The 23639-nt window shown below is 36.2% G+C and overlaps 1 protein-coding gene across 2 annotated transcripts; it reads right to left on the bottom strand.

The window, feature by feature from the left end:
- Positions 1-388: 388 nt before the first annotated feature.
- Positions 389-20399, bottom strand: LOC100727422 (zinc finger protein 709-like). 2 transcript variants are annotated; one of them, XM_013159005.3, is made up of 4 exons: positions 20242-20399; positions 5147-5273; positions 4889-4949; positions 389-3427 (listed from the first exon to the last, which is right to left on the bottom strand). In XM_013159005.3, exons 1-4 carry the CDS (start codon positions 20242-20244, stop codon positions 1546-1548), a joined length of 2073 nt encoding a protein of 690 aa, XP_013014459.2. In that variant the 5' UTR covers positions 20245-20399; the 3' UTR covers positions 389-1545. The 2 variants fall into 2 exon arrangements, with proteins under 2 accessions (XP_013014459.2, XP_063106584.1); XM_063250514.1 differs by lacking the exons at positions 4889-4949; positions 5147-5273; positions 20242-20399 and adding an exon at positions 4727-4878.
- Between the last annotated feature and the right edge of the window lie 3240 nt (positions 20400-23639).

Below are 23639 nucleotides of genomic sequence, written 5' to 3'. Positions count from 1 at the left end.
TCTTTTAAAGCCACTGTATAAAACATTTTATAAAATATTTCACTGTTAAATTTAATTTTATTATTTATTTTGTTTTATTTTGAGACAATCTCACTATGTTTTACAGTCTGCCTGCGAACACACTATGTAGCTCAGCTTAGCCTTGAAATCTCAGCAATCCTCCTCCCTCAGCCTCTAGTCCTTGGATTATAGGTGTGCACCCTATGCCCAGTTTCAATATTAAAAAGAAAGGCAAAAGTCTTAGTCAGGGTTGGGCCTCATGCTCATTCCCTGTCTAAGGCTATGGATTTGAAAGTATTTTTCACATACTCAGCCAACAGACAGTGGTATTCTCAGATAATGAATAAATCTATCATGAAACTGGTAAAATTACAAGACACAATCTGAATCATGTATTAGTAAACTTCCCCTTTTTACTAAACAGAATGTTTATTTTCCTTCATTTCACCTTCTTAGATAAAAGCAATACTGATTAACAAAAACAATATCACTCATGATATCAGGGAATAAAGGAATTTGCCTCATTACATCCAATGACAATCATTTTCCCGCTCAAACAACTCTACTGCCAACAAAATTCCTTTGAAAATATTGTTACTGGTAAATCATATCACTATTATGCTTTTTGGAGATTTATTACTACAATTTATAACGTCCTTTTAGAGACAAGTTGTGATCTTGATTTGTAGCAATCAGAATTTCACGGCAGTATGGTTTATGTTTTGGTTCAAGTAGTGGAAAAATTGCCACAAAATTTCAAGTCATCACAATGCGATCAAGAAAAGTAAAATTTGATGAGAAAACATTAACAATGTAGGTAAATGGTAATATTGCCTTAAACATAACTGGAATAATCAAAATTATGTACTTGATATAATATACAATTATATTGGGATAATGCAGCTATCTTGTCAGGATATGAAAATAATGTTTTGCTTCTCTACTAGCTGTATGAAAACAACTGAATTTTGTCCAAAACACATGTTCACAAGTGAGTCTCTCTCTCTCTCCTTATGTATATATGCATATAAAAATATACATATATTTACACCAAGCTCAAACATATTTTTGTTACACAAAATATAAAATGCATGCAACAACAAATTAAATCAAAGCTAGTAGGAAATCCCAATATATTAACAAATTTTTTTTTACTTCCCAATTGTGAAGAGTATATAAAAACAAATCCCACTGAAACATTGTGTTTTCATCTACCTTATTTAATTAAAAGACCCTATGTGTCAACCTCAAAAGACACACAGTTACAAAAATATATTATTTGTCAACTCAGTTTTTTATAGCAGACTACTGACACATAGTTCAGTTACAAGTGATTTACTAAAAAAACACAAAATGAATATGCTCCCATCTGGGAATATATTTTCTGGAACAATTTTTGATTTCCCCCCAGTGTAATGTCCTTCACATATTTGATACTTTGTCAACTACATATTTTCCCATTTCTTACATACATAGTTACTCCCTGGTTTGACTTCTTTTATGCCACCAAAATCTTTTCGCACACTGCCCACATACATACAGTTGCTACCCAGTGTGACTTCTTTCATGTATTTTGATATATTTGCGTGTAGAGAATGCTTTCCCACATTGCTTACATACATATGGTTTCTCGCCAGTATGAATTCTTTCATGTATTTTACAATAACTTTGTGTACTGAAAGCTTTCCCGCACTGCTTACATACATAAGGTTTCTCCCCAGTGTGACTTCTTTCATGTATTTTATAGTGATTGTGTGTAGTGAATGCTTTCCCACATTGCTGACATACATAGGGTTTCTCTCCTGTGTGATTTCTCTCATGTAGTTTATAAGAACCTGGTGAAGTGAATGCTTTCCCACATTGTTTACATTCATAGGGTTTCTCACCAGTGTGGATTCTTCTGTGTATACGAAATGAGGACATAGTGGCCAATCCTTTTCCACACTGCTTACATGTATAGGGTTTCTCACCTGTGTGAGTTCTTTCATGTATCTGACAGTATCTGTGTGTACTAAATGCTTTCCCACATTCCTTACACGCATAGGGTTTCTCCCCAGTATTTGTCAGTATATGTCTACAAAATGAACACTGATTAGAAAATCCGTTATTACACTGCTTACACACATAGGGTTTCTTACCAATGTGAGTTCTTTTATGACCATTCAATGAGAACCTAGTGGTAAATCCTTTTCCACATAGCTTACATTTGTAGGGTTTCTCACCTCTGTGAATACTTTCATGTATTTTACAATAGCTGTGTGTACTGAAAGCTTTCCCACAATGCTTACATACGTAAGGTTTCACCCCAGTGTGAATTCTTTCATGTACTTTATAATAAGTTTGTGTGGTAAAGGCTTTCCCACACAGCTTACATTCATAGGGTTTCTCCCCAGTATGAATTCTTTCGTGTATTTTACAATCACCTTGTATACTGAAAGCTTTCCCACATTGCTTACATACATAAGGTTTCTCCCCAGTGTGACTTCTTTCATGTATTTTATAATAATTATGTGTGGTAAAGGCTTTCCCACATTGCTTACATACATAGGGTTTCTCACCAGTGTGAGTTCTTTCATGTAGTTTACAGTTACTTAGTGTAATGAATGATTTCCCACAATGCTTACATACATAAGGTTTTTCACCAGTGTGAATTCTTTCATGTATTTTATAATAACTTTGCGTAGAGAATGCTTTCCCACATTGCTTGCATACATAAGGTTTCTCACCTGTGTGATTTCTTTCATGTATTTTACAATAACTCTGTGTGGTGAATGCTTTTCCACATTGATTACATACATAGGGCTTCTCCACAGTGTTACCTGTTTTATGACTATGAAAGGAAAACTGATGAGCTAATGCTTTTGTATGTTCCTTAGATACGTAAGATTGCTGTCCATCATATCTGCTTTTAGGTACTTCAATATAGTATGAAGAAATAAAAGCTTTTCCACATTGTTTGCCTACATGTAGATTACCCTCACTGTAGTTTCCATCATGGATTCGCGCACCACTGGGTACACTGGAAGATTTCAGACTCTTCTTACCTACAAAGGTCTTCTCTGCAAGGTGAGTCCTTTCACTAATATCAGAGTATGTTCTCCCGTGTTGTTCATATTGATATTGTTTCTCTCCAGTTTTCCCCTTTGAATGCTTCTGAAAGGACTGGAAATCACTGCCTTTTCCATTTTCACCATACTGATACAGCTTCTCTCCAAATCCCAAATACTCATATGGTTTCAGTCCAGTGTGAGCTCCGATGGGCACAGTCAGTGACAAATGATCAATCTGGGGCTTTCTACCAGAAAGGCTCTCCGCTGGTTTGAAAGCAGCTTGCTGCATGTTCACATTGGCATCTGGAGTCCAAAGGACTATTTCTTCTTGCTGATTCCAAGTTTCATACTGATAGCATTGCCCTACTTCTTCACATCTGTAAAGAAAAAACTATCAATCACAATAAAAAGGGTCTCCATACTAATAATTTACCAGGACAAGTTTTGGGTTTGCCTGCTAAGAAATTCTGACAGTGAATTGACTGAATGCCCTGGAGGGTCCCTTCAAAACATGCATTCCCAGAAGGAAAGTACTCATTTGGGAACTTTTCTTACTGCTATACATTTTCAGTACATGAGTTCGACTTTCATTCTGGGAGACTGGTACATATGTATATCACAGTGATCATTTTTGATACCTTTCTCCTATTGTTCTCCCTCTTCTTTCCACAATCGCATTTCCCACATCACGTTGCCAACTCCAGATAGTCAGCCCTTGTATTTTGTCCCATTTCTCTTTTATTTTACTCCCTAATTTATATTTTAATGGATCACAGAAGAAAAAACGTAATTTGCTTTCTGTCTCTGACTGAAATTCAGACATTACAAAATGCAGTCTCACACTGTAGTTTTTGGCAAATTATATGAGACCATTTTTTAGGGCCAAATATTTAGCAATTTTTTTGAAAATGAAATGCAGGTCTGAGCATGAAATGGTATCTCCAGCTTTTCTTTTAATTCCGTCTTTTGAGAGAGATTCTCATTGACTATTAATTTGCTCAGGCTGAATGTCAAGTAGTTATCCTGCTGACTCAGCTTTCCAGAAAGCTGGGATTACAAAAACGCATCATCATGTTCAGCAGCATATCACACATTTTCTTGATCCATGCATTCAGTGATGTGCATCGAGGCTGTTTCCAAAGCTCAGCGATTGTGAATAATTACGCATGCCCTGCTTTGAGCTTGAGTATTCATGAATCACCAAAATATGATAATTTTTATTTCTTTCAGTGTATACCACAGGGCATACACCTGGATCAAATGGATCCTTCTAATTTTAATTTCTGAGAAATTTTTATATTGATTATCATATCATACTGGTTCAATTTTACATTCCTACCTACAATATGTAAGGGTGCCTTTTAAGAATTTTAAAACATGAAAGCTTTCAAAATATCTATTAGGGGCTGAAGATTTAGCTCAGTGCATTAAGCGCTTGCCAGCCAAGGGCAAGGTCACTGAGTTCAATCCCAGTACTAATAAAAAAAGAAAAAGTGGCAAAACATCATTTATTACACAACTAGCATTCATTTGCATTTTGAATACTGCTTTCAGGTAGGAATTTTTTAGTCAATAACTCATACTCACATATACACATAAATACAGTAGATATCATAAAAATGGGTTTCTGTCAAAATTCAAAATTAATTCTTCTCACATATGCCTATATACATTACCTAAATGCAGCTGGGCATGGTGATGCATGCCTGTAATCCCATCATCAACCTGTATGCATCCCTGGAGAACTTTCTTGTGGCCTCATTTGTAGTTTCCCTACTGGTAATATTTCTGCTCACACAATGACTCATCAGGAATTTTCTTTTGTGAGTGCAAATTACCTTAATTTTCTTGAGAAATATGTGGCCTTTTCTTCAATTATTTGGTTCTCCCGGGTTCTTCCTGAATTATAGACATAAAAATATAAAGAGTTGCTTTATTATTTTATAACACTAGATGTCAGTTAGATTCATGGTATAAACGTACCAAGCCCGAGATAGTCTTCAAAATGTTTTTACATTCTATGCAATGAAATTTCCCCACTGAATAAGAACCAATGCTCTCTGACTGTATAAATGAGAAAATGATGCCATCCTTACCTACAGCAGTTATATTCATAAATGTTTCCCACATCACATCTCTGTAGAGCTTCTTTTGGGATGAATTCAGCAAAGCCCACTCTTCCATGCTAAAGTTCACAGCCACATCCTCAAAGGCCACTGTTTCCTAAATAATCACATACATGTTTACTGAAGAACACTGAGACTCATAGCCTGAGATATTGCAACTCCTCTCACAAAAAACTGAACTGAGGTTGAGTCCTTCAAATATTAACTCCATGTGTTGCACATATGTATATGTGATACTGAGCAGACATTTCACACAGCCATTCTGATGCTAGATTACAACTCATTGCTAAAACAACAGCAGAGTAGTAACACTGATAACTCTGCTGGGTCACCCAGTTGTATTTGTGCACCATATCGAAAGCAGCTCAAAGGGAGCCTGCAAATCACCATTCTAAAACAGATAAATATCTAATAAATGGTTTTAATAAATCACAGGCAGTATCTCTTTTCAAATCATATTATTTGTGTAATGGAGTCTTTCTTTCTTTGATTGCACTTAGGCATCATTTTGAAACTTGAATCTGGTTACATAGAAAAAAATGAATATTAAATTAGGTTTATGGAATCCAGGTCACTGAGGGCATGCAAGGTGAGTTCCAGTACATTGGCATGGTCCCAGGGAGACTTTAAGGTCATTGCTCCCAGCGGATAAGTGCCCACCCAGCTTGGAGCCACACTGGACTAGGCTGGGCAGATTTTGAAGGCGTGAGTCACATCCAGTGACCTTCTTTCAATCCAGGGACATTGGCCACACAAGGTGAGTTCCAGCACACTAGCACAGGCCCAGGGAGAGACTAAGTTCATCCCTCGCTGCAGTTAAAGGCCCGTCCAGCTTCCAGACACACTGAACTAGGCTGAGTAGTCCTCGTGGGCCTAACTAGAGCACTCCCAGCAACTTTCTTTCAACCCTGGGAGCTGAGGCCATGAGAGGTGAGTTCCAAAGCACTGGTGGGGGCCCAGGCAGTTTAAGACCATCACTCCCTTTATAATAGTGTTCACTGGAAGAACGACAGTCTCTTTAATAAATGGTGTTGGAAAAACTGGCTCTCCATATGCTGGAAACTAAACCTAGACTCATGCCTGTCACCGTGTACTAAACTAAAATCTAAATGGATCAAAGATCTGAATATTAAAACAGAAACACTAAATCTATTGGAAGACAAATTGGGTAAAAACCTTGAAGACATAGGAGTAGGTAGAGAATTCATGAACAGGACTCAAACTGCATGGGAAATACTTCCCAGAGTCAATAAATGGAATCACCTCTTATGAAAAAGTTTCTGCATATCAAAAGAAATCTCCAGCATAGTGAAAAGAAAACCCACCAACTGGGAAAAAATCTTTAGTGAACTGTCCCTCAGACAAAGGACTTCTGTCCAAACCATACAATGGTGAAGTTAAAAAAAAAAAAATCAGACCCCCCAAAATTCAAAGATCCAATCCAAAAATGGGCATCTGAGATGAATACACAATTCTCAGATGAAGAAATACAAATGGCAAATAAATACATGAAAAAATGTTCATCATCATTGGTCATTAGAGAAATGCAAATTAAAACCACACTGAGAGTCCATCTCACTCCTGAAAGAATGGCCAGGATCAAGAAAACTACCAACAACAAATGCTGGAGAAGCTGTGGGGAAAAAGGAACTCTCCTGCACTGTTGGTGGGTGTGTAGACTGGTGCAACCATTGTGGAGGTCAGTCTGGAGATTTCTCAAAAAGTTGGGATTGGAAGTCCCATTTGTTCCAGCTATTACACTTTTAGGCATATTCCCAGAAGAACTGAAAGCATCATACTACAGTGATATATGTGCACTCATCTGTATACCAGCACAATTTGTAATAGTCAGATCTTGGAAACAACCTAAGTGTCCATCAACTGAGAAGTGGATATAAAAAGCTGTGATATTTTTATACAATGGAGTACTACTCAGCTATAAAGAATGATCACATTGAGATATTTATAAATAAATGGGCACAGCTTGAGATCATACTCATAAGTGAAATAAATCAAACTCATACGTATGAATACCTAATAGTTTCCCTAGTGTAAGAAATGATACAAATAACTCCCCATTATCTGGCTTTGAAGCCTTATACAGTTTTCACTCATTAATTGGAATGGTTTTATTCTGGACTGTTTGATACTGTCTATGATGATATGAACAGCTATTTTGAAGAAAATAAGACATCATAATAGCTAGTGCTGATTTAATATCAGCTTGTTTTGAAGTCCCAACAAACTGTTGTTCTTCTGTCTCCATTGCTTTTATCATGTTGTATCTTACTGGATTTTATTATATGTGATAGTATAAACAAAGCTTTTTATAGGCAAAGAGATAATATAGAAACCATTGTTCATTTTCTGTTAGTAGGTTCTAAATATCTTGTAATACTTTCATCCTCTTGAATGATTTTCCACTGTCTTGATATGTTTGATGCTATAGTATATGAAGTTGTACTCAAATATTTCAAGGAAAGAGACACTATAGTAACTACCATTAAGTCGGGTTATCTTGTGGGGAAACATTATATTGCTTAAATTGTCCTGTTCTGGGGCTGGGGATTTAGCTCAGCGGCATAAGCGCCTGCCTTGCAAGCAGGCAGTCATGAGTTCGATCCCTGGTACCAATAAAAACGAAAAAAAAAAATTGTCCTGTTCTGACCTGTATTATTATGTTGTTATGTCCTCTTTCATCTCAATCTCGCCCTTTTTTAAAAAATTTTTTTATTATTATTTTTTAATTAAGGGAAAAAATTTTTAAAATTAGCAGGATATATTATAGTAACTTTTTTGATTTCCTACTAACTCTATTTGAAGCCCTGTACTGCTCTCACCATCTTATTTTGACTGATTTTACTTTATTCTATTCTGTTTCATATTATCAATTTTGAGGGTATAGGCAACTACGTTGGAGGCAATAATATTCACTATAATGCCCATTCTGGTTTGACTATTAGCTTCTTTTGAAGTTCAGTAATGTCTCCAATGTTTAGGTTTTACTGGTTTTGTTCTGTACTGTTTTGTTCAATTTTATTATACCTGATGATATAGGCAATTCTTTTTCAGGTAGCAAAAGGCATTATGGTAACCATTGTTGATCACCTTGTATTCTGTTTTTACATCATGTACTATGTCCATCCTTTGTTTTGACTGACTGCTTTGTTTTGTCACATTTGGTTTTATTTTCTTCCCCCCCCCAAAAAAAAAAGTACTATGAACTGTGGGAGTAATAATAACTGTGGTGTAACTGTTAATAATAATAATAATAATAGTAATAATAACTGTCGATGTAAATGTTATTGTAAAAAAGAGGAAAACAAACTACTCTAAAGGACACAACTGCAAGTGTGTTAACGTGTGCAAGATAGATGACCATATTAGATATGAAAAAAGTAATGAAAGAGATGCTGAACACATCTAAAGAAGACTCAGTTAACAAATTAGCAGAATAAAACAAAAAGATAGAGTGCCTGGATGAACAATATAAGAAACAAACAGAATACATGAAGCAGATTCAAAGAGATATTCAGGAAATCAAAAATTCCATTGAAAGTTGTCAAAAACACTTCAACGAAAGTGAAGATAGAATTTCAGACCTCAAAGACAAGATTTCAGCTAGTGAACAGGAAAGGAAAGAGCTTTTAAAAATAACAAGGAATCAGAAAATAACAATCCAACAGCTGCAAGATGATGCAAAGAAAAACAACCTAAGATTGATAAAGGAAAAAGAAGGGGACAACACGAACGATATCAAGAGGATATTTACAGAAGTAATAGCTGAAAATTTCCTAAACATGAGAATGGAAACTGACATATGAAGCATATAGAACTCCAAGCAGTCATAACCAAAATAAAACTACACCCAGGCATATAATAATCACCATCCCAGAAACACAACATAAAAACAGAATATTAAAAGCTGTTAGAGACAAGACAGATCACCTATAAAGGAAAGCCTATGAGAACCACAGCAGACTTCTCAACACAAACAATGAAGTCAAGAAGAGCATGCAGTGAAGTATTACAGATTCTAAAGGAAAATGACTTCCAACCTAGACTGATGTATCCTGCAAAACTGTCCTTCAAAATGGATGGAGAAATAAGATACTTCCATGACAAAGAATAGCTGAAGAACTTCATGATCATCAAGCCAACTCTGCAAAGAATACTAAAAGGCATTTTATATACACATAGGACAAAACCACTAAGCAAGGCTGACAATTAAATACAATGGAAAGGTAAAGATATAACAGAAGAAAGATAACATGGCAACAATAAACCAATATATAACTTTTAAACAATTAATGTAAATGGTCTCAATTTACCAATTAAATGAAACAGACTGGCAGAGTGGATCAAGAAACATCCAACCATATGTGGTATACAAGAACCCCATCTAACTCAAAAGGAAACTCATAGACTGAAAGTCAAAGGATGGAAAACAATTCTTCATGAAATAGGAACCCAAAATAAAGAAGTGAGTAGCTATTCTCTTTGCAGGCAATGTGAACTTTTAACCAAGAATGATCCGAGGAGATAAAGAAGGTCACTATACACTAGTTAGGGGAAAACTTCAAGAGGAATAGATAACAATCTTAAACATATATGCAGCAAATTCCAGACACACAGATATACAAAGCAAGTATTAACAGAAAAGAAAAATCAAATAAGCAATAAAACAACTATAACAGGAAACCTTAACACAACATTGACACAAAGGGACAGATCAACAAAAAAGAAAATCAGCAAAGAAATAACAGAACTGAATCACACCTGGGAACAAACGGACTTGATAGACATATACAGAGTGTTCCATCCAACAACATCAGAATACACATTCTTCTCAGTAGTGCATGGGACATTCTCTAAAATACACCATATACTAGTCCACAGAACATATTTAAGTAAATGCAAGAGAAACGAAATTTTCCCATGCATGTAATCAAATCATAGCACCATAAAACTAGAAATTAATGATAAAAAAAAACTGCAAAAACCCCACTAACACATGGAAACTGAATACTACACTCCTGAGCAATCAGTGGGTCACAGGGATAAAGAGGAAATACCTACGAGCAAACAAAAATACAAATACAACTTACCAGAATCTGTGAGGTGCAATGAAAGCTGTCCTCAAAGGGAAATTTATTGCACTGAGTTCCCAAATCAGAAAAACAGAATGAATACAAATAAACAACCTGAGGCTACACCTCAAACATCCAGAAAAAGAAGAACAAGTCAAGCCCAAAGCCAAAAGAAGGGAGGAAATTATAAAAAACAGAGCAGAAATTAATGCCAAAGAGTCTAAGAAAACAATCCAAAGAATCAATGAATCAAAGAGTTGGTACTTGAAAGAATAAAACATTGATAAACCTCTCACCAACCTTATTAAAAAAAGAAAACAAAAAGCTCAAATTCATGCAATAAGAAATGAAAATGGTGAAATCACTAGAGACTGTGAAAATACAGAAGATCATCAACACCTATTTTAAAAACCTATACTCTCGGGGGCTGGGGATTTAGCTCAGTGGCATAAGTGCCTGCCTTGCAAGCAGGCAGTCGTGAGTTCGATACTTGGTACGAATAAAAAGGAAAAAGAAAAAAAAAAACCTATACTCTCATAGGTTTGAAAACAGAAGAAATGGACAGATTCCTAGAAACATATGAAGAACCAAAGCTGGGTCAAGAGGATATAAAACAGCTGAATAACCCAATTTCTATTAATGAAATTGAAAATGTAATTAAGTCCTTACCTACAAAGAAGAGCCCAGGCCCAGACAAATTCACTGTGGAATTCTATAAGAAATACAAAGAAGACTTAATGGTGACACTCCTCAAACTTTTCAATGAAATCAAAAGGTAGGCAATTCTTCTGAAGTCTTTCTTGGAAGTAAATATTAATTTAGTACCAAACCTTGAGAAAGATCCAACTAAAAAAGAGAACTACAATTTCCCTAATGAATACAGATGCAAAAATTCTCAATAAAATATTGGCAAACAGGATGCAGCAAATCATCAAGATTAGTGGGATTCATCCTACGGATGCAAATCATAGAAGATCATACACCATGACCAAGTAGGATTCATCCCAGGCATACACGGATGGTTCAACATAAGTAAATCAATAAATGTAATCCACCATGTGAATAGGGGCAAAAGTAAGAATCACATGATCATGTCTATAGATGCAGAAAGAGTTTTTGAGAAGGTCCAACACTCATTCATGATAAGAACCTTACAAAAATTGGAATAGATGGTCTTTACCTCAATAGGATCAAGGCTATCTACAACAAACCAACAGCCAGCATCATACTAAATGGCCAAAAACTGAAGCCTTTACTTTAATATCAGGCACAAGAAAAGGATGTCCCTTACCAATGTTCCTATGCAACACAGTACTGGAAATACTAGCCAGACAAGAGAAATAAAAGGAATAAAGACAGGAGCAATTAGACAAGAGAAATAAAAGGAATAAAGACAGGAAAAGAGGAAGTTAAATTATCATTGTTTGCAGATGACATGATACTCTACATAGAAGATCCCAAAACTCCATTGAAAGACTCCTAGATATAAACAATAAATTCAGTAATGTAGCTGGATACAAAGTCAGTATTCAAAATTCTATAGCATTCCCATACACTGACAACAAAATCACTGAGAGACAAATAAGAGAAGCCACATCCACACTAGCATCCAAAAAATTGAAATACTTAGGAATCAATCTCACAAAGAAGTAAAAGGTGTATACAGAGAAAATTATACTATTCTGAAAAAAGAAATTAGAAGAGAATCTCAGAAAATGGAAAGACATCTCTTGTTTATGGATAGGAAGAATAAATATTGTGAAAATGGCCATTCTCCCAAAACTGTTATACAGAGTCAATGTAATACTAATGAAAATACTATCAACATATCTCATAGATCTGGAGAAACCACTCCTAACTTCATCTGGAACCAGAAGAGACCTAGAATAGCAAGGCAGTTCTAAGCAGCAAAAGCAAGGCAGGAGTCACTACAATCCCTGACTTGAAGTTATATTACAAAGGTACTGTGATAAAATCAACATGGTACTGGAATAAAAACATCAATGGAATAGATTAGAAGATACAACTGCAAACACACTCAACCACTTTATATCTTTGATAATGGGGCCAAACATGTTCACTGGAAGAACGATAGTCTCTTTAATAAATGGTGCTGGAAAAACTGACTTTCCAAATGCCAAAGGCTAAAACTGGACCCATGTCTCTCACCATGCACAAAACTAAAATCAAAACGGAGCAAAGATCTAAGTATTAAAATAGAAACACTAAATTTGTTGGAAGAGAGAATAGGGAGAACTCTTGAAGACATAGGTTTAGCCAAAGTCTTCATGAATAAAACTTCAGTGCATGGGAAATGTTACAGTGAATCAACAATGAGGATCTCATCCTATCAAAAGGCTTTCAGGCAACAAACGAAATCACCAAGAGTAAAGAGATAACAGAGTGGAAAAAAATTTAGCCATCTATTCCTAGGACAAAAGATTGATATCTAGGATACATAAAGAACTCAAAAATAAATAACCCCCCAAATTTAAAGACCCAATCCAAAACGCACATCTAAGGATGAATACGCACTTCTCAGATAAAAAAAGATAAAGAAGCACAAACACCAAAGAAATATATGAAAAAAATGTTCAACATCACTGGTCATTTGAGAGATTCAAACTAAAACACTGAAATTCCATCTCACTCCAGAAAGAATGGCTATTAGGAAAAAATCAACCAATAACAAGTACTGGAGGGCTACGGGGGAAAAAGGAACTACTATTGGTGGGAATGTAAACTGGTGCAGCCACTGTACAAATTGTGTGATTTCCATTTGACCCAGCTATCCTGCTTCTTGTAATCTTCCCAAAACATTTAAAAGCATCATGCCATAGTGCTATTTGCACACTCATGTACAGCAGCATAGTTTGTAATAGCTAAACCTTGGAAACAATCCAAATGTTCACAACCTATAAATGGATAAAGAAGTGTGTTTTTTAATACAGTGGTGTACTACTGAGCCACAAATACGGATAACGGACACATTTTTATAAATGGATGCACCTAGAGACCATACTCTTAAGTGAAATAAATAACACACATGTATGTAAATAACACATTGTTCCTCTGGTGTGAGAAACTGAAAGTGTAAAGAAAGATCAAAATGCATAGTCAATACTGTAAACTAGAAGAAAATATTCAAATGGGAAGAAGTATTAGGAAGATGGAGAGGAAAAGGAAGGAAGGAAGAAAGGAAGGAAGGAAGGAAGGAAGGAAGGAAGGAAGGAAGGAAAAGAAAAAATGAAAAAAAGATAAAAGGGAAACGAAGCTCTTGTAAATAAGAAATGGAAGAGAGAGAGGAATGGAGGAGAATGAAAAATAATATGAAGCAAGATACATTATTTACAGGTATAAATTCCTTATGTGAATGTGATTATTATGTATATCTAAATTGTACCAACAAAATTGATAAAAAATAAAATAGCAGGGGCTGGGGACTTAGCTCAGCAGCATAAGCACCTGCCGTGCAAGCAGGCAGTCCTGAGTTTGATCCCTGGTACCGATAAAAAGGAAAAAGACAACAAAATAAAATAAAATAAAATAAAACAGCGTAATGTCCGCAAAAAATAATGAATGGCAGAAAGGCAGGGAAAAGGGAGATATTTGAGAGAGTAAAAATAAAAAGCAGTATGAGAGCTATAAGTGAAAGCAAGGAGGAATGAAAGGATAGAAAAAGAAGGAAAAGAGAACAGACATAGGAAGGAATGACAAAAGGAAATAAAAAAGGAAAGAAACAGTATGAAAGGGAAGGAGAGCAGACAGATGGAGGGGAAACAGGAAGAAACATGGCAACCAGTGTGCTGCTGTTCACAGCATCTCAGGCCCAGCATTCCTAAGTGAATATTCTGGGGGGGGAAAGCCTTTTTCCTCTTGCTCTGATGCTTGCCCCCGAGATTAAAGTCACAAGATAGTTGACCTTGTATGTCAGGCTATGCAAAGCGTCTCCTTAAGATATTTCAGAAATGGGGCTGGAATACCTGACAGGCAAGGGCAGAGAAGTTGGGTCAAACACAGTGAGATAGATTACATCCATGGAAAAGGCATTCTGCTGTCCCTCAGCAAGGAGACTCTGAAGATGGGTGCCTCATACAAGAAGACACAGACATGAGGACTAAACAGGTTACGAGACCGCATGCATGTTGTGTAGGATTTCTTCTCTGTAAAGGCCCAAGACGGAAAATACATCAGAGAAAATCATGAACTCAAGGCAAGCTAGAAAACTACAGTACTATTGTCACAATAATTATCATAACTGAACGCATGCCTGGAGAGAGCCCCAATTGACACTTTCAGAGAATAACTCAGAGTCACAGAAATACAAAAATAGCTCCAACAATTGGGGAGGAAATAAAAACGAAATAGACAAATAGTGGGCGTAGACCATAACCATGGCAAGAATTGAGTGTAGAAAAAGGTACAAAACAAGAACTGCTGGTCAAGGCGCTGGGGATTTAGCTCAGCGGCATAAGCACCTGCCTTGCAAGCAGGCTGTCGTGAGTTCAATCCCCGGTACCGATAAAAAGGAAAAAGACAAAAACAAAAAAAAGAACTGCTGGTCAGCCCAGGACATACAAATGACACCAAGATACAGGCACAATAGGTTGACAACCATTGATAATGGCACTGAACACAATGTTACAGATAAAGAATGTAAGCCAAAAGAAGTATATGAAAACAAAGAAGTATATAAATATACAGCATCTGCCTTTACTTCAAGCAGTACCCTAGTGAGCAGATTCCCCAGCAGTGTGAACAGGTTCACCAGCAGTTACAGCAGTAAGACAGCTGGCGGGAGCTGCCATGAGAAAGCCAAAAAGCCAGAGAGGATAACCTGTAAAAAGGGTCAAAATCTCTCAACAAGCACAGCTAATGATTTGGGTGAGATCTAAAACAGAGTGAAGAACCAACAGTAAAAAGTTAGGTGTGATACAGATCAAATAGCAATTAATAACCAAACAACTTGCCAGAAGTTACACTTTTTTTTCTCGTTCACATTACAATGGCCTTAAAATTCAATGTAGTGCAAGAGAAACATGAGACCAATATATTAAGTTCTTAAGCCAAGTTTGTGCAATTCATTTGGTTATATTCATACTGACTACAAAAAAAGACATGGAACAGAACTGCAGCCATGAATGACCAGGTTATAATCCTTCTCACAAAGGGCTAATTCTTGGAAACTTATATTTGATTTAAGTGTTTTATAAAATGTTTCTCTGACAGTGTTTCTTTTCACTGATTTCTCAGATGTTTTGATTTCTTTTTAATCTGTATATTGAGCTTTCAGTGCAGACATTTTAATTCCTATGAAATAAAACAAAGAAGGGAGATGGGAGGGATCCTACATACCTGGAAACCCAGCTTCTATGGAGACTAAAGCAAGAGGATCACGATTTGAAGGTCAGAATGGGCAAATGAGCAGGAGTTTACATTGGCATGCATAGAACTGTAAATATATACTTTCTTTGAAAACTCTAGTAAACAGCACATCTTCACTCAGAAATAGACGTACAATCTATCAATATACATATGGTTGCAAATTTGGCATGAGTCAAAAATGTAATTAAAACTTGCTAATGCAGCCAGGCATGGTGGAGCACACCTGTAATCCCAGCACTTGGGAGGCTGAGGCAAGAGACTCATTTGCAAGTTTGAGACTAAGGTCTTAGAAATATACAGACAATAGGTATTTAAATCTAATATTAATCTAATACAGTGTAATATTTACACTGTTTAAATATTTTTCCAAACAATAAACACGTAAAAATTCTCTGTTATGACATATGAAATTTCCTTCACTTTATATAGACTGTAATATGGAAGCATTTGAAATCATAGACAAGGGAAAAATTTGTAATTCTCAGTTCGCATTTTTTTCCTCACTCAAGGGAAAATTACGGACATCACTCACATTGACCATGCACTCTACCACTGAATTACATTCTCAGTCCACTCATGCTGTTTTCATTCCAAATACAATTTTTTCATGTTTTTAGAGGGGATCTCACACTATCAATTCAAGCTGGCCTTGAAATCACTACGTAGTCTAGGGTGGCCTCAAACTCGTATTGATCTTCCTGCAATGAAGTCCCAGGTGCTAAGATTTTAAGCATGAGCTCCATGCCCTCTACAAAATACAGTGTTCAATAAATAGTCTCAATAATAAGTCATAAAATGTATTTAGAAATAGTTAGAATTAAGTGCCAATAGTAGGAAATAAGGTCAAAGATTTTTGTTTCTTTTTAACAAAAAAGAATAAAAATAATGATACAGAACTTTAAAACAAAATTACAAGTGATTAACACTGCTTAATATATTGCATTTTTTTATCTTCAAAGTAGTTCTTCAGATAAGATGCAGGCATTATGACCAGTCAAACGATGAAAACACAAATTATTCTTTTTGACAAATAACCGTACTAGTTTAGTAGTTATCACACATATATATGATAACTATACTACTAATCTGAAGGGACGAAAAGATTTTATATACATCTATCTTTTCTCCTTTCCCCAATCCCAGTTGTTCTTGCCTTTTTTTTTTTTTTTTTTTTTTTCTTTTTCCTTTTTATCGGTACCGGGGATCAAACTCATGACTGCCTGCTTGCAAGGCAGGCGTTTATGCTGCTGAACTACATCCCAGCCCCTGTTCTTGCCTTTTGAGCAGTTTCTTTACTTTCCTTTTTATCATATATTTTGGATCCTATTTACCCTTTCAATTTTTAGCACAAGAAGATAATATGATATTTACATATGTGAATCTAATTTCATTTATGAGTATGGTCTAAAGGTGCATCCATTTACCTATAAAAGCCTCAAATTTATCATTTTATAGCTGAGTAATACTCCATTGTATAAACATACCACACCTTTTTTATCCATTCTGCAAGGGATGGGCATTTGGGTTGTTTCTAAAATTTAGCCATTACAAATTGTGCTGCTATAAACATGAATGCACATATATCACTGTGGTATGATGCTTTCAGTTCTTCAGAGAAAATACCCAGCTGTGGAACAGCTGGATTGAATGGGATTTCCAATCTTAGTCTTTTGAGGAATTTCCACACTGATTTCCAAGGGGGTTGTAGCAGAGTACACTCCCAGCTAGAGTGGAAAAGAGTTCCTTTTTCTCCACAGCCCTGCCAGCATTTGTTACGGGTTGACTTCTTGATAATAACCATTCTTTCTCGAGTGAGATAGAATCTTAGTGCTGTTTTAATTTACATTTCTCGAATGACCAGTGATGTTGAACGTCTTTTCATACATTTATTTGTCATTTATATTCATATTCATCTCAGATGCCCATTTTTGGATTGGGTCTTTGAATTTGGGGGGCCTAATTTTTTTCAGTTCTTAATTCATTCTAGATAGAATTATTTTGGTCTGAGGGGCAGTTGGCTAAAATTTTTCCCACAATAACATATATGCACCCATGTTTATAACAGCACAATTTGTAATCGCTAAATTTTAGAAATAACACAAATGCTTGTCAACTGTAGAACGGATAAAATAGATGTGGTATTTTTAATCAGTGGAGTAATACTCAACTATAAAGAAGGATAAACGCTAGGCTTTCATAGGCAAATGGATGCCTCTTGAGACCATATCCATAAATGAAATAAATCAGACTCACACCTGTAAACACTATATTGTCTCCCTAATGTAAAAAACTCAAAGTAAATAGGATTCAAAATGTATAATAGATACTGTTGAAAGGGGAAGAAACTGCCAAAATGGAAAAAACAATTGAGATAAGGAAAAGAAGAAAAGAAAGGAGGGAAGACAGGCTTAGTGGCTCACGCCTGTAATCCCAGCACTTGGGAGGCTGACGCAGGGGCATCCTTGAGAGTTCGAGACCAGCCTGGGCTGCAAATTGAGCTCAAGGCCAGCCTGAACTGCATAGAGAGACCCCTTCTCAAAAAATAAAAAATAAATTTAAAAAAAAGAAGGCAAAAGATTATATATATACACGATAGATAATTATACTACCAACTTCTGTTCATCAAAATAACGATGTTTTTATTGTTTGATCATTTTTTTCATGCCTATATCTTCTAATCTGAAAAACTACTTTGAAGATAACAACATGCAATATTAACCATTGTAATTCACCTATTATGTTGTTATGAAATTCTGTATCATTGTTTTTGGGTTTATTTACTTATTTATTGAATAATTTATTTATTGGTTTTAATTTTTAAAATTTTATTTAAAGACTAAACAAAACAGAAAATAGGTAGAAATAATACATACGTTCAGAGAAAAAAATAAACAGTAAGAAAACATCATATTGTCGTTTTACAAATAGTTGTTCAAGATACAAAAATGGAACATGTAAAGTGGGAAGCAGCGAGACTGCAAACGGTTCTGTTCAACTGTCCAACAAAAACTTAGTAACATAGTTGTCAATCCTATACACTTAAACATACATGCAATTATCCATATCTTCATTTATGTTTAGATTAAACAAACTAGAGCAGGTTAAAATCATTCTGAACAAAGAATTACAGTATTGCTGCATTTCACAGCATGACACTCCGTGATCAGCACTGGGTACTATAGTGTCTTTTTTCTTATTGGTTTCAAAATTTTAAGAAATTATTTTATTCAAATTCATTCACAGGTCCACAGACCTTAAATATAGGGATTTACCCATACTTCAGTACTTGTTTTATACCAAGTTCACGTCAATCAGTGTTTCAATTTTTTGTTTTGGTTTTTTGGGTTGTTTTGGTACCAGGGATGGAACTCAGGACCATGAGCTTGCAAAGCAGTTGCTTAAGCCACTGAGCTAAATCCCCAGCCCTCAATATTTCAGTTTTTAAAACTGTGTCTAGAATTAGACCAAGTAGTACAGCAATTATTTCAGAGATGACACTTCTTTCCCTTTCCACTCATAGCAATACCCCATGTATATGTCCCTTGTAGATGTCGTTGTTGAATGCATTTCTCAGCGTGAGCTTATCAGGCAGCCCCTACAGGAAGTCACTCTTAACAGGAACATTTTCCCCTCCTTTGGTAATACTTTAACATCCCCTTCATTTTACTCAGCATTTGAAACTCCATTGAAAGCCTCATTTAAACAGTCTCACTAAAAAGAATATTTTATTTAGTTATATAAATAAGGCACCTAAACTAGGGAAAGAGCTTCAGATAAAAATAGTCATTTTGACAAGAATTGAAATGCAAATAGAATAAATCACCTAGAACTTTGGACAAATAACGAAATTTCCGCACAATAAGAAATACAGCACCCTCTGACCTCAACGGAATTACAGCCACTCTCTAGTAAGGTCCCAAGTTTCCAGGAACTTAAAATACAGACCCAATGTTTCTCTAAAATCATTTCATTTAAACCCTGCATGCTAAGGAAATGGCTTAGAGAGCCTGAGTCCGCAGTGACTGTCTTAAATCCACAGAGCCACCCATAATGCATGGCAACTAAAGAAATGTGCAATTACTGTGCTCTGCTTACTGTATTTACATTAGCTCTGACTTGAGCAGACAGACATGGCCACTGACTCTGGAAGCTTCCTGAAAACCAGGTAACAATCCTCCCCCCCACCAGCCCGTAAAATATCTCTAACACCCTTCTTTTGGCTCCGAACCTCATCCCTCAATATTGTGAGACCACGAGTTCCATTTATGCAGTATAATCACTGTGAGTCGACGTCTTGCGTAAATAAAGTGACTTTTTTCTATTGCTAACGTATAGAATTCTGGGTTACTCCAAAACCCCTGCTCTCCCCAGACTGGCGGAGATACAGCTGTGCCTGGGGTCACCCAAGAAGACAGGAGACAGGATGCAAAGGCAAAGGGGGACAGAGGATGACGCAGCACCAAAGTCTACAAGACCTGTGAGTCTGGAGCTAAATAGGGAGAGTGTCAATTTCCACATCGGGTTCTGGCCACTTTCTTCCAAAACTCATCCGACTCCATCCCATTCCCAGCTCCCGTCCCACAACCTCACCATTGCGCGGCTTGACGGTCTCCCAGGATCCTTCAAATGCAGCCTGAAGCCAGTAGAAGTTACAGAAGGTGCTCTAGTCAGCTGGGGACCCGCAATACACAGAGAGTGTACACTGTGGCGCCATGAAACAGGAAGAGCCCGCCTCCCTCAGCGACCTGATTGGATAGTTCCTACAGCCTGCCGCTTCGTCGCTGATTGGTTCCTGTTCCTTGGTAAGGTATGCTAGTGTTAGTTTGATCAAGAGTGCATTTAATCTGTATTTTGGAAGCATGATCATTTTCACAATGTTGGTTCCTCCCATTCATGAGCAAAGGATATCTTTTCGGTTTCTGATATCCTTTTTCTCAGTATTACAATTTCCAATGTATCCATCTTCCACTTTCTGACACTGCTTCCTAAGTATTTCTTTTTCTTTTCTTTTCCTTTTTTTTTTTTTTTTTTGGATGCTGCTGTGAAGGGTGTGGGCTCCATAATTTCTCAGTGAATTTGTTGTTTGTGAACAGGAACGCTATTGATATTCTAAGTGTTGACTTGTATCCAGCTACACAATTGAATTTTTTTTAAATCTAGAAGTCTTTTGGTGGAGTTTTTGGGGTCTTCTATGGGATAATATCATGAGATTCGGGGGTCTTCTATGTAAAATATCATGTCATCTGACAATTTAACTGCTTCATTTCCTATCCTTATTCATTTTATTTCTATTTCTCATGTTTAATTGCTGTAGCTAATATTTCCAGAATTACATTGGATAGGAGTGGTGACAGTACACATTCTCGCCTTGCCCCTGATTTTAGAGTGAGAGCTTTCAGTCATTGTCCATTTAGTATGATGTTGGCTGTTTGTCATAGGTGGCTTTCCTCAGGTTGAGAGAAAGATCCTTATATTCCAATTTTCTGCAGGGCTTTTATCATAAATGAGTGTTAGACTTTGTCAAAAACTTTTTCTGCATCTATTAAAATGATCATGTGAATTGGTCTTTGACTCTGATAGCACTGTGTGTTCCATTTATTAATTTGTGTATGTTGAACCTTCTCTGTAGTCCAGGGATGAACCCCACCTGGTCATGATATATAATCTTGATTTCCGACATTCTGTTTGTATTATCTTTTTGAGGATGTTTGCATCTATGTTCATTAGAGAGATTAACCTATAATTCTCTTTTTGGTTGAGTCTCCCTCTTTTTCTGGCATCAGAGTAACACTTGCCTCCAGGAATGAGTTAGCAAGTATTGCTCTAATTTCAGTTTAATTAAAGGGTTAGAGGAGTGGTGGCAATAAATCTCTAAACTTCTTATAGAATTCAGCAATAAATCCACCAGAACCTGGGCTTTTCTTTCTTAGTAAATTTTTTAATTACATGAAAAAACAGACTTGCAAGTATTGGAGTAGGTAAAAGTGAATCATTAGAAAAGAAACAACCTGATTGAATTCAGACAGAGCTTCTGTTTTTTTTTTTTTTTTAAGTGCTATTATACTGAATTGGCCAACTTCTACCAGACAACTCAAAGAAAACTTTTTTTAACAAACCCCAGAGTGGTATGGGTATACTGAACCCTCTGCAGTGCTCAGGTAAATGTACGCAAAATCAGTTAGCTGAGCATAAGATGAGCAGAAACCCCATTTTGCCACTTTTGAACATGTGCTCACAGCTTCTGCTCATCATGCCAAATAAACACATAGATTACTTTATCTATCCCTCAGAGAAAGGTACTTAGACACAAAGCCAGCTACTGGTATGATAAGTTACAAATTTCCATCAGAAAATAGGAGATGGGATCACTGGACCCAGTCTTATGTTCCTAGGGTTTTAATTATACCATCATTGTTGTTGTTTAAGGATCCTAAGGTTCCTCATAAGGTTATAGCTCTGAGTGCACTCTGTTTTCTCAATGTGAGCATTGACTGCAACAAATGGCCCTCTTTGGACTACCTTCTTGTGTCCCAGAGGTTTTGTTGACTTGCACCATCATTGTCATTACCTTCCAGAAATTTCTTAAATCTTCAGGAAATTTCTTTCTTGATTTCTCCTATGACATACTGGTTGCTTAGGACAGTGTCACTAATATCCTCTTGCCTCTCAATTTTCTATGGCTTCTTCTAAGGTTACTTTCCATTTTCATTGCACAATGATTTGTTAGTACACATTGAATGGCTTTGATTCTTTTATATTCATTTAGGCAGACTTTGTGGACTGTATGTGATCTGTTTTATGGACAATGCCATGAGCTGGAGAAAGGAACATATACTCTATTGTAGTAAGTCCAGATACTCTATAGATGGCTATTAAGTCCATATGCCCATGGTTGTGGTTCAACTCTGATACTTCCTTATTGAATGTTTTGTATGGTTGATGTACTCTTGAAAAAAATGTGTTTTTAAGATCTCTCACTATGATGGTATTAGTATTATGTTCAACAGTATTGGTTTTATGAAGTTAGGTACTTCAATACTCAGTGCATAAATATTTATAACTAATACCTCTTCTTTTTAAATTTGAAAACAAAAAGAATTAAAACTATGCAGAATTTCAAAACAAAACAATAGGAGATTAACATTGGTTAATGTACTGTGCATTGTGACTTTCAAACTAGTTGTTCAGATTACAAGATGTAGTAATGAAAACAGGATCACACACCAAAAGCACAACCTGGTCTTTTTTATGAACTAACAGATTATTAGCATTACTATATATAATCTTTTCCCTTCTTTCTTTTCTCTTTTTCCCTATCCCACTTGTTCTTTCCCTTTGAGCAGTTACTTTCCCTTGCCCTTTCACAGTATCTATTGTGCATTTTGGATCTTATTTACTCTTTCAGTCTTTATACTAGGGAGACAATATGATATTTACATATGCAACTTTGATATATTTCATTTATGAGAATGGTTTCAAGTTGCACCCATTTACCTAGAAAATCCCCAAGTTTATCCTTCTTTATCACTGATTAATACTCTATTGTATAAAAAGACCACATCTTGAGCCATGCAGGCCAGGAGAGAAAACCAAGAAATCAGCCCACCCTTGCCATGAGCCAGCAGCAGCCATGAGCTAGGAAGAGAAAGAAAAAGTCATAGCACCCTTTCCATGAGCCTATGACAGCTGTGGGCCAGAAAGAGAACCAAATAGTCACCCCATCCCTCCAATGAGCCAGTGGCAGCCATACAGGCCAGGAAGAGAATCACTAAGTCAGCCTACCCTTCCCATGATCTACCTAGCGTGTGGCCTGGAAAACAAGAAAAACCTCCACCACCAGCCCTGTGTAGGCAACTAATTGATTCAGAGGAACACAGGCTAACAATTGAGGTAGAAAACAACAGAGTGCTTGTCTTGATTGATTGACTTTGAAGGCCTGGGGCCAGTTGAGTATCTGTTTAGAGGATAACAATACACAATATAGGAAC

The sequence above is a fragment of the Cavia porcellus genome, unplaced genomic scaffold, assembly GCF_034190915.1.
Source record: "Cavia porcellus strain 051 isolate PalLab524CR breed Dunkin Hartley unplaced genomic scaffold, mCavPor4.1 scaffold_6, whole genome shotgun sequence".
Classification (NCBI taxonomy): Eukaryota; Metazoa; Chordata; class Mammalia; order Rodentia; family Caviidae; genus Cavia; species Cavia porcellus.
Note: the sequence above shows the minus strand (reverse complement) of the source record. Positions and strands in the feature narration are given on the sequence as shown.